The 14,473-nt window shown below is 35.4% G+C and overlaps 1 protein-coding gene across 4 annotated transcripts in view; it reads left to right on the forward strand.

Annotated features, from left to right (window-relative positions):
* LOC120268275 (endoribonuclease Dicer homolog 4-like) overlaps nt 1-13,413 on the forward strand; it is a 32,728-nt gene extending 19,315 nt beyond the window's left edge. For 2 of the 4 annotated variants that reach the window (XM_039275716.1, XM_039275720.1), the window contains one exon: nt 3,608-3,697. Coding sequence is in view for 1 of the 4 variants with exons in the window: in XM_039275721.1 (XP_039131655.1) it covers nt 3,637-3,704; nt 11,722-11,914; nt 12,352-12,512; nt 12,614-12,820; nt 13,002-13,164; nt 13,259-13,294 (828 nt within the window). In the remaining 3 variants the exon portion in view is untranslated. Of the gene's footprint in view, nt 1-3,607; nt 3,708-11,721; nt 11,915-12,351; nt 12,513-12,613; nt 12,821-13,001; nt 13,165-13,258 lie in introns of those variants that run through there. The other 2 variants (XM_039275721.1, XM_039275717.1) reach the window with 2 other exon arrangements.
* Nucleotides 13,414-14,473: the final 1,060 nt, after the last annotated feature.

Raw genomic sequence — 14,473 nt, forward strand, 5'->3', positions numbered from 1 at the left:
TTTAACTTATGAACTTTAATTAAGATAGCTTGAGCCGTGGGTATCATAAAGCATGTCGATCCCTTTCTCAAGGCAACTGTCGACTAGTCCCATACAAGACTATCATGCAGTCGACTAGTCCCATACGACTGCATGATAGTCTTGGGATCAGAAATAGACTTCCCAAGTAGACTAATTCAATTTCCTAAAGTAGATTAATCTCTTTCTCAAGTCAATTGATTCCTAATCCCATACAAGCCGCGACAGTAATCTCTCTCTTCGTTAAGACCCCGATGATTGCATCAGGCTTAATGGAATTTAGAGATAGGGATTAATCAAATCGGAGAGCAAAAAGGAAATATCTTCTATCTCAAAGCTCACCCTCTATTCTCTTCAACCTTGATAAACCTAACTCAAGCGAGTTTCTTAACTCGTCACTAAAGTGATTAAATGTGTTATTGAGCTCTTGCTATAATGGATTGCATGACAATAAGAACACAAGGTTGAAGCTCAAAACTAATCTCAAATTCAGAAAAGCAAGAGTTAAATCATACTAAACAATACTTGTAGGGTTCATATGTCCAAGTACCAAACGGAGTCTAGTTCCTTAAAGAAGAGCAATACAATAACGAATAACAAGAATGAAATACAAGACAATCCATAATGATAACTCCCATAATCCTCGAGATGGATGAGTTGATGAAGCTCTCTCGAATTGCTAAATGATCCAAAATCCACGAGAAACCGAATATGTTGCCTCAAACGATGCTCAGGCAAGTCCCTTGATGGATTTTTGGATGATAGAATCGATGGAGAACAAAGATGAAACCCTCTCTTGGCTGCCAAGACCAAGTCTTCAAGTCCTAGTTGTAATCCTTGCCCCAAAGTTGAAGAAAAAGATACTAACAATAAAGTTACTATGCTTTTTAAAGGGGGTTGTTCTGACGCCACACGCCCATGTGTCAAGCCACGTGGGTGGTAGTGTGGCTTTTTGGTTGCTGAAAATCTTGGAAAATCTCTTGATAAACAGTACACGGCTTGGCACATGGGCGTGCGACTGCCTATGTGCTTTTATGGTTTTGTTGAGTTTCTTCCTAAAAATGTCCAGAAGTTGTACACACGCCCCATATGGAAAATCTCAAGCCGTGTGTTCGCCCCTGTGGTTTGCATGAAACTTCCAAAAGTGCTCTACACCACCATTTTTTGCAACACAAAAGAATGAATTATAATCGCCATAAGTGTATATAGTTAAGGAAAAACATGCTCAATCTATATAAAATAAAAACAAGAAATATGTATAAACAAGCAGTCATAAGTCTACTCTGAAAATTTTGGAAATTTGGTTTTGTTATTCCATAGCTAAGGCTAGGATAACCCTCGATCTTGGGTTACAATTGTTTGAGAAAAAAATTTGGATTAGACATATTTACCTTATCACTTTCAATGAACCTAATTGCTGTGAATTAGTGGTCACAGTGGAGGTTAAATCTCTAGCAGCTTAAGGAGTTTTGTTCACTAAGGCACTTCTACCAGTTGCATCCATCATCTTCTTTTCCATGGGTAGCATTCTTTTATAAAAATATTGAATGAGTTGTTCAGGAATCCCAATGTTGAGTGGGCATAAGCATCCATCTTCTTTTCCATCGGTAACAGTTCTTCATAAAATATTGAATGAGAAGCTGTTCAGAAACTCCATGTTTAGGGTAGCTTGCCCACGACTTCATGAATGTTTCTCAATATTTATGAAGGGTCTCTAAATCGTTTTTTTTGCTTTATTCCTCATATTTCTCTTCATATGTTAGCGGCTCTTGAGTCAGGATAGAATTTGTTGAGGAGCAATCTCAACATGTCCTTACATGTAGTAATGGATCTTGGAGGCAAATAAGATAGTCAGTCTTTAGCTTTATTACTTAATGAGAGTGGGAGGGCACATAGCTTAATTTGCTCCTTAGATGCACCTTGCCATTTCATGCTTGAACATACTACATGGTATTTGTTAAAATGCTTGTAAAGATCTTCATTCTCAAGGCCACGGAAGTTCGGCAACAAATGTATCGGCTGGTTTTAACTCAAAATCTCCATCCAAGTTTGGATATTTAATGCAAAAAGCTTGTTGAGTTAGATCCAATGTTGCCTATTTAGACAAATAAATTGTATATAATGATGAATAGGGTTGAATCCACTGGGATTGATGAAAGCTTGTTTTTATATGAAATAAATAAAAATGGAATTTGAAACTGGAGTCAATAAAATCGAAATAAATAAACTAGTTAATGAAATTCAATAATTCGAGTATCTAACTAAGGCAGAATTTCAATATTGATCCATTGAATTGACCATTCATGCAAATATAAACCTTTTTATTCTATAATAAATATTATGGTTATAAACAGACTTTAACAACCTGGCCTTCCTAATCTCAATAACCAAAACAAGCTCTTTGTTTACTTCCTTTATCAATGAACAACTTTAAGTAAGCTCATAGAAATCTAATCTATTGATAGCGTTAAATTTTAATGAGTTGAATACTTTGTATTGAACCCTGCTATTTCAGCACTAAGTGTTAGAACAATTAAACATTTACAGATTTGCCGTTCTAATTGGTAATATATTATTTTGATAATTAAGCAATAGGCCTTCTTGTATCAATCGAGCAAAACAATATTTTTGATCAATTTGGAAGTATATATATATATATATATATATTAAAAAACAAAAAGAATAAAGGAAAATAATTAGATCTCCCAATTTTGAGGAACCAAGCTTTAGTTATCCTTGGATTTGGCATTATTTCTTTTTCTTTTAAGGTTGACTCTTAGAATAAAATAAGGACAAAGATAACTTGGATTGGCTACCAAATATTGGACCACAACCACTTAATTTAACATGCCTGCTCAGCGGCCTTTGTGGTGCATAAGATGTGCTAAAGTTCTAAGCTTAGCCATGTTCGGTTTCTTTGTTTCAATAGATCCCCATAAATTTCCAAAATTAATATCTTGTTCATTTCTTGCTAAAACTCCAATTTTAAGTTTATTTTGGCTCAAATCTCTATTCTATTTCACAATACATTAAAACATAAACCATAATTATAATCCATAATTACAAGCAATTAATCAATTGAAACATCAGGGATCAATATGATGTATATGTGCAATATGCATTTTAGCACTAGAGCAACTACCTGGGTTTGTTGTGTAGGTGTAGGAAGTACGTAAATTAGAAGGGGTGATTGATAGCCTCAAATAGAGGGGTTTAAGTTGAGAAGCTTAGCAAGTGTGGCAAATTTTGGTTTCAAAACAAGTAATGTTATGTGCGGAAGATGCTAGTGGTTGATGAAAGAGCTAGATGTGCAGTTATGTGGTCCTCTGAGCGTATTTTATGATAATTAGGTAGCAAATTTGTTTGCAAGCAATTTTGGAAATGATGCATGAAGTTCAGATTGCTTGAAGGTTGCAAAGTGTCATGGTTTACTTAGTTTGACTTTTTACTGTTTGATCTTTTTCCGTGAGAATATGATGGATTTTAAGGATGCTGTGTGCCTTCCTTTGGTTAAATTTCTATCTTTCTACTTCATCATTTTCAGTTTAGCAGTTTTAATGAGTAATGAGATTATATGATGATTGCACAGATGACACTGAGTCTGATTTGACTTCTTTGATGCCCTTAGAGGAGCCATATTTCTCAAAGAAGCTGATAGTTCTTATTGGAATGCTTTCCACTTACAGGTTGGTTCGTTTCTTTTGTCTGAAAGAAAGGATAACATATAACTTATGCATGGGCATATCATATGATCATACATTACTTTTGTTGATTCTTTATGGGAAATGATTTGTAACTTTTGCCTTGATCACTTTCTCTGTTATCTTGTACATAAGTATAAAATCATCACTGAACCAAGCCTTTACCTTTAAATGACAGAAACTTGATCTCAACAATTTTAAATATTTCAGTATTTGGAGACGGTTCTACACAAGGCTGTTTGATTGACTGGAGATAGTATTGAAATTTTTGTGCAAATATTTGTCAGAATCTTGCTTATGCTAGGAAGGAAAAACTGCAGTAGACAGAAGCAGATATTGACATTTGCTGGCTGCTTCATATTTTGAAACAATCATCTCTTTTCTGATCATATATATATGCATGCCTGCTATATTCATTTGGCACTCCTTCCTCGGTAGTTGTATGAAGGTGAGCTGTCGGCTAATGCTTGTCCAATTGGCTATTGTACAAATAATTTGCTCATGCTCAACTTTGATTGTACAGTGGCTATAGACTTTATGGTGATTTTCACATCTAGGTATACTGTCTTGTACTATCACTTGTTGGCTTGGATTCCTACCATTTGTTAGGGTGTTGAGAGCATTTTTATTTTTATCTTTAATTTTTTTTGAGCTAAGCAAATAGCTAATACAAAACGGTATAAATAAGTAGGCTAGATAACACTTAAGCAAAAGCCAAAGATTATAAGCAGAATCTGGAACCAGTAGAAGCTCTCATTAACCAACGTGGACGCTCGATCCCTTATGATACAGGGAGAGCATAGTAGATCTCCCCCTGAAAGCCGCCAATCAATCTGCCATCTTGTTCCACTCTCGGTATGATCTGAAAAGAAATTTGCATGGTTTGGGTTTAAAGACTTGATCCAGATGTTGGCTCTAATGATACTGGCAGTTTTACAAATGGATCTGAACAATGCAGAACAATTGGAATGTGAATATCCTAGAGTTTGAAATGCCCATATTTGAGATTGAAGATATCAATCCAAAATTTATTATCACAATTAAGAAAATTAAGCACATTTTCAGCCATCATAGTTGTTTTAACAACCCTAAACTTTATCAAGCGTAGCACTGCGCCATCCAACAACTAGATGGATGCCACTACTATTACCATCTCTAGCCCAAAGGAACTTCCTCACCAATTTGAAGATAGAGTTAATAATGGATCTGGGAGACGGTAAACAAAAAAATAATAAGTAGGAGAAGCTAAGATGGAACTATTAATCAAGGTGGTTTTGCCGGCTGAGGAAATCTTGCCTTTAGTCCAAGAGGCAATAGTGTTAGAAACTTTGGCAACCATGGGATTAAAATGATTGACACGGATTCTTCTAGGGACAATCTGAATTCCTAGATAAGTGAAACGGAATCTACCAATTCTAAAGTCCAAATAGTGTTGGATTGATTTATCCATTTTCCTATTGAACTAGCTAGGAAAAAAAATCGCCGACTTGTTATTGGGATTTTAACCTGTAAATGAGGAATAGATGGAAAGAACTTACAATTTTGGGCAATCAATCAAGAGGCTTTAGTGACTAGATAAGATCATCTGCATACATAAGATGATTAAAATTGGTATGTAGTCTAGAGTTATAGTTGGGGACCATATTGGTAAGAATGACATGATTGAGAATTGGTCTTAGATTTTGGGAAGCCAAAATGAACAAATAAGGGAACTAAGGGTTTCCTTGTCTAATTTCTCTAAAGGCAGTGATCCAACTTACGGGTTGAACATTTATGAGAAAAAGAAACTAGCAAAAGTAGTACAACTTTTCCCCAGAAATTCAAATCGGAGGGAAACCCATCTTGGCCAAAGTAGCAAGAATGACATTTCATTTTAGGCATCATATGCCTTTTTAATATCAATCTTGATCATTATAGGAGGGTTTTTCATACCATTATCAATGGTATGAGCAATTTTTGGACAACTAGAATATTGTCTATAGCATTCTTTCCCGAAATAAAAGCCGTATTGCTCAAGACTAATTAAATTGAGGTGGACCCTTTTAAGCCTATTAGCCATGATTTTAGAAATGATCTAGCAATCATTACAAAGTGAGATGGGTCTAAAATCGGAAACAAGCTGAGGATTACTTTGGATTTAGGAATGAGAGCAACATATGTTTGACCCTTAGCTTAGGAAGGGAAGAGGTATAAAAGAAATGTTCAATGGCTTTAAAAAGGTGGTTTCCAATGTCTTGCCAAAAGAATTTATAAAACTTAGTGTTTAAGCCATCTGTACCAGGGCTTTTGTCTGTGGGCATAGAATACAAGGTTTTCTAAACCTCAGTCATGGTTATAGGACGAATAAGGTAATGGCTATCATTAGGAGAAATAGTTTTAATATATGATGGTAAAGCATATATAATCTTAGAAAAACAACAATACTCCTAGAGGTCCGCAAAAAAACATAAAAATCAGTGAAACACTTCTGTCTTCTTTATCAGAATGGATGGTGCCATGATTATGCTTAATATGAGAGATTTGATTATGATGTTTATGCACTCAGACACAATTATGAAAGAAACTTGAATTGGTGTCTCCATTTTGAAGCCACATTAAGCGAGATCGTTGGGCCCATTTAATAGTGTTTTGCCTAAGTAAAGCATTATAACGATTCTTAAGGGCCCTAAACCTACAAGAAAAATCAACCTCATGAGGGCATTCTACATCATTTTTTACGCATTATGAATTTCAAGCTTAGTGGCCATAATCTCTCTCTAAAGAATCCGGACTTGTAGTGTGCCAGTTGATGAGTCTAGATCTAGTACGAGCAATTAAATGGCTGAAAGCTTGCAATGGAGAAGAATGAGGGTTAAAATTCCAGGCATCATGAATAATCCTATGACAATTAGCATATTCTAACTAGTGGTTATCGAATCCAAAAACTTTGCTTTTGGAAACAACACAATGAAAAACAAGAAGAATTAAAGGTGAATGATCCAGAAGAAATCCTAGACAGTGAGAATTAGCATAAGAATTATAATTAGAAGTCCAGAGAGTATTAGCAAGCTATTGATCTAGTCTAGCCCATCTATGGGCAAAACCTATTTTGCTATTACACCATGTAAAAATAGACCCCTTATGATCAAGATCAAGCAAAGAATTTCTAACAATAAAATCTTTAAAAAAATGAGCTTTATGAGAATACTAGTTGAAAAAATCATCTCTGTGTTCATTAAGAAAGAGAATGGAATTGAAATCTTCTACTAATAACCACAGTAAGTTGAGAATACACTAGATAGCTGATCTCAAAGCTTTTTTTAGGCGTTAAAGAAAGACCATTGTAAACTACAGTTAAAAGCCAACATCATGGGTTTTAGATGAAATTACTAGATGAATCGCATCTCTGGAGATAGCCAAAGGAGTTACCACTCCAATTGAACGATGGTAAACTACAATTATACCCTTAGAAAGTCCTTCCGTGGGGATAACGGTCCACTCCCATATTGAGCTGAACCTCTTACACGTGCGAAAAACTCTATTCGCGTTTGCTGTAGTCTCCATAAGACACATCATTGAAGGTTTATGCTTCTTAATAAGGTCTTGAATACGATTAAAAGTATTAGTGTTTGTAATCCCACACAATTTCAAAAGAGAAAGTACGATATTTCATAATTTTAATAATTTGTATAGGAAGTGAAAAGAAAATGCTAATGAAGTAGTTCATCTCATTGAAAACTGTAATGTTGAAACATGGCTTATTTGGTTGAAAAATCCTCCATATTCAATTTTTTTTCTTATGGGTGACAGTTGAAGTGTTCGAGTTCCTCCTTGCACGGGCTTTCTCTTTGATGCCATTCTAGAACTCGTTGAGTGTCATCTCATCATTGGGATCATCTAATCCATCTCTTCATCATGACCGTCAGTCTCTACCATGTCCATGTTCTCTTCATCCATCTCAAGATGGGAAGAAAGCAAATCATTTGAGACATAGCCACTTTATGAGGGTAGATAACCAGTGGAGAATGGGTGGTGTGACCAAAGAAGGCTTGGAAGTCAAAAACATTTAAGTAGAAACACTAGATCGAGACGCATTTTTCCCATTGCATACCATAGCATTAACTGGAACCTAAATGGTCACATCCATCTCTTGGGATTCAGCAAGGGAATCAACAGTCATTGTAATATAAAACAAGCAAATATATTATTACAATGTGAAGAAAAGTAATATTTGTTAAATGTACTAAGAGTTTAAGGCAAAAGAAAATAGAAAGTAAAGATGTTGTAGAAGTAGCAGCCAAATGTGGGATGTGGAGATGATCCAACTCACAGAAGGCAGAAATGCTACGGCCGTTTGCGCATCTTGTACTAACACAAGAAGTAGCAGTAGATGTTATATGATACCCTAAATCAGCTAATTGACTAATAAATAATAAACTAATGGTGAGGTTGAGAACATGCTAAATATGATCAAAAGTGTGGTGAGATAATATTAAGATTACTAATCCCTTTAAAGGTATAACAACCATCAGTGGTTTAAACTGGTTAGTTATTATCAATAGTAGAAGAGTAAGTGGACTAAGGTAGATCTAAGGGAGTTATATGATTGGTAGTGCTAGAATAAATCAATAAAGTGGTAGAAAGATTACCTTAGCTAGGTGTTCTTGCAAAGTAGGAAGATCGCAAGCTTTTGGACAAAAAAATTGATGACGTTGATTCGACAAAAATGTTTAGACTTCTAGTTCAGAAGCTTAAACAAGTGAAGAAGGCTTTGTGTTGATTAACAAATATATTTGGCAACCATTGTGTCGTTGTGGTTGCCTAAAAATCGACTAAGACTAATGTGAAACATATCCATGCTTTTGGGGCTTGAGCATAAACCTCGAGTATGAATATACCTTGTAAGTTGTGGGCATGAGTTTTTCCGATGGTCTTTTTCATGGCATTATTTACACTTATCTGAAATGCATTTTAGACAAATTTTGGTTTAAGTAGAATGGGGCTTGTATTAGTGATGGCAACTAAAAGAATTTTGAGATTTACTTATGCTTGAGATGGGAGACAGAGTCAAAATGAGTTTCTTCTGCAATTAATTCTCTCATAATTGTATTGATAGTAGACAAGAGTATGCGATGTAGAGAACCCTTGAAAAACGCAAAATCTTCTTACTGCCATCAACAATTGAGTCAGATGTTGTTTTTCTCTATATTTGGAAAAAAAACTGATTTGCTTGTAATTCAATAGCCGCTATCAGTGCTAATTGACCCCACAACATACTTAATTTCGCATAAAAATCTTGAATAAAGGAGTCACCTTGACGAAGAGCTCATATTCCATATAATTGATATTATTTGTCATAATTGTCATGTATACATAAATTTGTTAGAAAATTCTATGCAAGTTCAAGAGTGGAAAATTTTGATAATTGAAAAAACATTGTTGTGATTAGAATAAAACATTCAGCAGACCTTTATGTTGTAATTTTTCTTTAAATATTGAAAATATTGTAAGGTTGCTCTTTGTGTCTTAAGGAGCTATAACTCTCAAAAGTCTTCTCTTTGTGTGTAAGAGGAAGTTGTTGTAGCTTCCAAAACATCAAATTTTAGTTTAACTCTCATAATTCTACCTCAGACTTCTCCCTCAACAATTACACCCATGTAATTCATGAGTGACCATCTATGAAGGTTACAAACCATCCTTTTCCAAAACACATGGTAACCCTAGAAGGGCCCCAAATGTCATTATGAATCAAATAGAATGGTTTTGAAAATTGATAAAACCGTGGAGAATAAGAAGCTCTATGTTGCTTTGCAAGTGTGGAAATTTCACATTGAAACTGAGATGGTTGATTATTTTTGAATAATTCAGGAAACAAAATTTTTCAAATAATGAAAACTAGGATGTCCTAATCGAAAATGCCATAAAGAAATCTCATGATCATTGACTGTTGAAGTAATTTTCAAACATGAAGATATTTGGACTGATTTATTTGAAGAACTTCCCTCATCAAAGGCGTAGAGTCCATCATGTTCACTAGAATTGCTAGTCATCTTCCTCGCGACCACATCCTAACACTCACAAAGAGAAGAAGTGAAATTAGCTTAGCAATTTGGGTCATGAGTCAGCTTACTAACAGAGATTAAGTTGTAGGACAATTTTGGAACAAGAAGGACATTAGATAAGGAAAACGATGGTGAGATTCTAACATTCCCTACTCCAACAATTGTAGAGAGCGTGCCATCAGCAATTTTGATATTTGTGTTGCCTGCACATGGCTTGTAAGATGAAAAAAGACCGGAATATCCTGTCATATGATCGGTTTGTCTTGAGTCTATGATCCAGGAACAATTTGATTTGGTACAGAGAAAAGAAGAAATATTACCATTTTGGGCAAAAAAACAAGAAGATTTTGAAGAAAAAGTTGAAATGGAAACTTGAGTGGACTGAAGTAATTTTCAAGAGTCGCTCTGGTTGATCCTTTGTGGAAGGCAACTGTGTAGAGCTAATTTGTATCTCTAATGAATCTTCAGCCATGGTTTGGAGAGCACTTTCAGGTTTTTTCTTTCTTCCCAATGATGTAGCATGTATCTTCGAGCAAGTCTATTTAGTGTGCTTGAATTTTTTACAATGACCACACAATGGCTTTTTCTTTTTGTCATTTATCATGTTACCACCTTGAGCAACTAGTGCTGAACTCTTATTCCCTACATTAGGTTGCTCTTTAAGACTTCCATTCATGATATTCTTTCTACTTTCCTATCCAACTTCTGAAAAAAAAACTTCATGGATTGATGGTAAGGGCTTTCTTCCAAGATTGTGCCCTTTAACTTCATCTAAGCTACGATAGACACCAGCCAAAAACATGTAAGCATGATCATTCTCTTTTCTTTCTCTGTATCTTGCAAAATCGTTAGCGTTTTCTCATTTATCATCATAACACTGGTCTAACTCTTGCCATAAAGCTACCATCTCATTGTAGTACACGGTAGCATCACTGTGACCTTGTTTAGATTGCCAAAGTTTGGTTTTTATTTCAAAAATCTGAGAGGAATTTTCTAGATCCGAGTAAGTTTCACATAAAGAATCCCATGCCTACTTTGCAGTCTTCATAAACATGTGGGGTTTTGTGATAGAAACCTCCATCAAGTTAAGGAGCCATGTTGTCACGAGTTTTCTGATCTCTAGGTTGTGAACATTAGATCACCCTCTTCTGGTTTCTTTGTTTTTCTACAAATACCCCAGTTTTCCACGCCCATCAATTGCCAGTTTTATGGATTGTGGCCACTCCAAAAAATTCCTTCCATTGAGCTGATGAATAGTGGTTTTCATAGAGGATCCAGCAAAAATATCCATACTGCTGCCAAGTGTGTGAACTACTGCAGATGAGACGTCGGACTCACTTACTCCTCTAAAATCCATCATAGTCGTTTTCACATGATGAAATTAATTCAAAGAGTTGTAGTTCTGATGTTGCCATGTAGTTTCTGGTGAATAAAAACCTCACTTTTATTCATAGATGAAGTTTCTTATATAGATTTACAAGAGCAATCTAGAAAGAAACAAACTTTCCTATAAAACAGGACCTAACTGACAACCTACTCCTAATATCTATGAAACTGATTCTTTTATTTGAAAATTAAACTTGCATACTTGTCTAATTCCTACAGATGTAATATTCACACTGAAAGAATAATATTTCAAAGTAAAGTACAGTTGAATCACTACTCTCCTTAAATAAGAGTGGGATTAAGTTTTTATAAACTTAACCAAAAGATATTAAAACCTATTGTAAGCATATATTATTACTCTTAGCAATGATGACATTTTATAGGATATTCTTATGCTAATTCCTTCTAGATTTACATGAAGTTTGCCGTGACTAATATCATCAAAATATTTTATTGGTTCAACTATTTTTGTGGAAAAAGTTCCACGTTTTTTATTACATTTGAAGTTACCCACATCGATATCATTTTCAGAACTATGGAATAAAATTTAGATATTTAATCTATTCTTTTGGCAGGTTAAAATCAAATGTGAAATGCATTATTTTTGTTGAGAGAGTCGTTGTTGCAAGATCATTGGCTTACATTATTGGGAATTTAAAGTCCTTGGACTTTTGGAAGTGCGCCTTCCTGGTTGGCTGTCGCTCTGGGTTGAGATCTATGTCACGGAAAAATATGAATGCTGTTGTCCAGGAGTTCTCATTGGGGAAGGTGCACTCTCTGATTTGTTATTGTGATACTTTAACATGATCTGGTATTGTTGTGGTCAATTAGTTGTTATGTTTTCCCATGCATTTTTGGCAATAGATTAGACTTGCTTATTTTTCTGTGTTATTTTGAACTTACCATATAAAGTCCAATGGCAGTTTGTGAAAAATAGATTTGGTCTCAGCTCCATTTTTTCAGAAGCTAATCAATTTGTCTAACCGCAGCACTGTTTTCTTTGCCAATTCCAAATTTCATTACTCACACACTGCAGATTATGAAGGTTTATTTTGATAGGAACCCATTTGAACTGTTTATTCCAGGCAGATATTTTTGCAATTTTCAGTGAAACTTACAGAAATGTTTACCCAATATGTTCTAATTGTTTGAAACGTAGGATTTTCTTGCTGCTGATTTCTTTTTCCATTTGGTTCTTGCACCAGCTGAACCTTTTGGTTGCAACAAATGTGGCTGAAGAAGGACTTGACATTCAAACTTGTTGCCTTGTTGTGCGCTTTGATTTGCCTCAAACAGTTTCTAGTTTCATACAATCAAGAGGCCGTGCTCGCATGCTAACATCTGAATATGTCTTTCTCCTAGAGAGGTATTTTCTTGTGTCAGTGATGAGTGCATCATCATGCATTAGGATTTGTTTGTATTAAACTTCAACTTCTCAAATCAATAACTCCATTATCTGATTTGCAGGGGAAATGAGCGAGATGAGATGTTACTGGAATCTTTTTCGACTAGAGAGGATATCATGAAGAAAGAGGTCATATCTAGAACATCTAAGGAATCATTTAATGATTTAGAGGAGAAAATATATAAAGTTTATTCCACGGGTGCATCTGTCAGTACAGGATGCAGCATTTCACTTCTTCATCATTACTGTGCCAAACTTCCTCGAGACATGTGAGTGGCTTTTTATCTAATGATAAACTCTTGCACTACCTTTTTTTTTTCATTTAAATCATTTCACTTTAAGTATGAGTTCTGTAGGTATTTCACTCCACAACCCAAATTCTTCTATCTCGAAAACCTAGATGGGATAACATGTCGAGTGATCCTCCCTCCAAATGCTCCTTTTCGTCAGGTTGACAGTTCTCCTTGTTCATCTAAGGATGAAGCTAAGAGAGTTGCTTCCTTACAAGCCTGCATTACTTTGCATGAACGAGGTGCTTTGTCGAATTACCTTTTGCCTGATCATGGAAAAGGGACAAGAAAAGCTAATGCTTCTGAATGTGAAGAAAATGAAGGTTTACCTTCATTGCACAATTATCGGTTATATGTCTTCAATTACATTTATTACATTTTAGGCCTATTATTTTAAAAGGCAATTACCTTTTGCAGATGACTATCTTAGAGAAGAACTCCATGAAATGTTAGTGCCATCTGGTCTAAAAGAACCATGGTCTGATTCTGAGGCTCATGTACCACTACATTTCTATGAAATAAAATTTATTCCCATTCCAGAGGATAGAGTTTACCGGAAGTTTGGTCTGGTTGTGAAGTGTCCACTTCCTAAAGAAGCTGAAGCCAAGGAAAGCTGGATTTACACTATGCAGCATGGTAGGATTGTGCCAAGACCAGCTGCCCTTCTGGTGTACTTTCAGCAGAGAAGAGGTGAGGAAATGTTACTTTATCCTAAAAAGTTTACGTGAAATTCTCAATTCATATTAGTTATTTTGTCCGCAGATTACTCTTGCAACAGAAATTTTCGTGGAAATGTTCCTTAAAGTCATCCCCATAAGATCCGAGTTTTCTCTCCATGTTGTTCCTCTCTTTGTAGTAGCTGAATCTGAAATCACATTGTTCATTGACTTTTATCTTTTACTTCCAGTCAAGCAGTGTGCAGATGGGCGGTTCAGGAAGTTATTGATTGGCATACAATCAGATGCTGTTTATCATCTCCTGCGTTTGGATGCCAAGTGAATTCTGACAGAATGGATTATGTGCCCAATCGATGACACATTGAACTTTAATGGTCCTGTTAAAAGGTTGATGTCCTTTCATCAGCTTGATCTTCACTCCGTCATACGTAAGCAATTTTTCTTCATTGACGCATAGTTGGCGACATTGCAATGCCAATAGTCGGTCGCAAGGGTTCAAAGGGCAAGGATATAAAGTAATGGCACACATTATAAGGAAAGGTGGTACTTGAGTATACTGACATACAACTCTAAATGAAGATATTAACCACATGTGGATCTGCATATTCAAACTCGATCAACATTTGATACTGGTGATATAGTCATGTTAGTAATAGAAAGTTTGACTTTTGAGCTTTCTATGTCGCAATCTTCGCAGCACAGGAATTGTCCCGCGATTTTACAATTAGCTCAAACAGAAATCTGATTTTATAGCTTTTGAGCGATTTTGACCAGGCCGCCACCACTGATGAGAAAGTTTAAATCAGACGTTTAATCGCTTCCTTCCATCCACTAAATCATCATTGCGCTTCGCGTAATGCCTTTAAAGTGTTAAATCGTCACTAGATGCCAATAGAAATTTCTCTGTTTGAAATCCTCCTGTAGTTGATTAATGTAATAGTTGATGGTCGAAGAA

This window comes from Dioscorea cayenensis, chromosome 9 (genome assembly GCF_009730915.1).
Source record: "Dioscorea cayenensis subsp. rotundata cultivar TDr96_F1 chromosome 9, TDr96_F1_v2_PseudoChromosome.rev07_lg8_w22 25.fasta, whole genome shotgun sequence".
Lineage (NCBI taxonomy): Eukaryota > Viridiplantae > Streptophyta > Magnoliopsida > Dioscoreales > Dioscoreaceae > Dioscorea > Dioscorea cayenensis.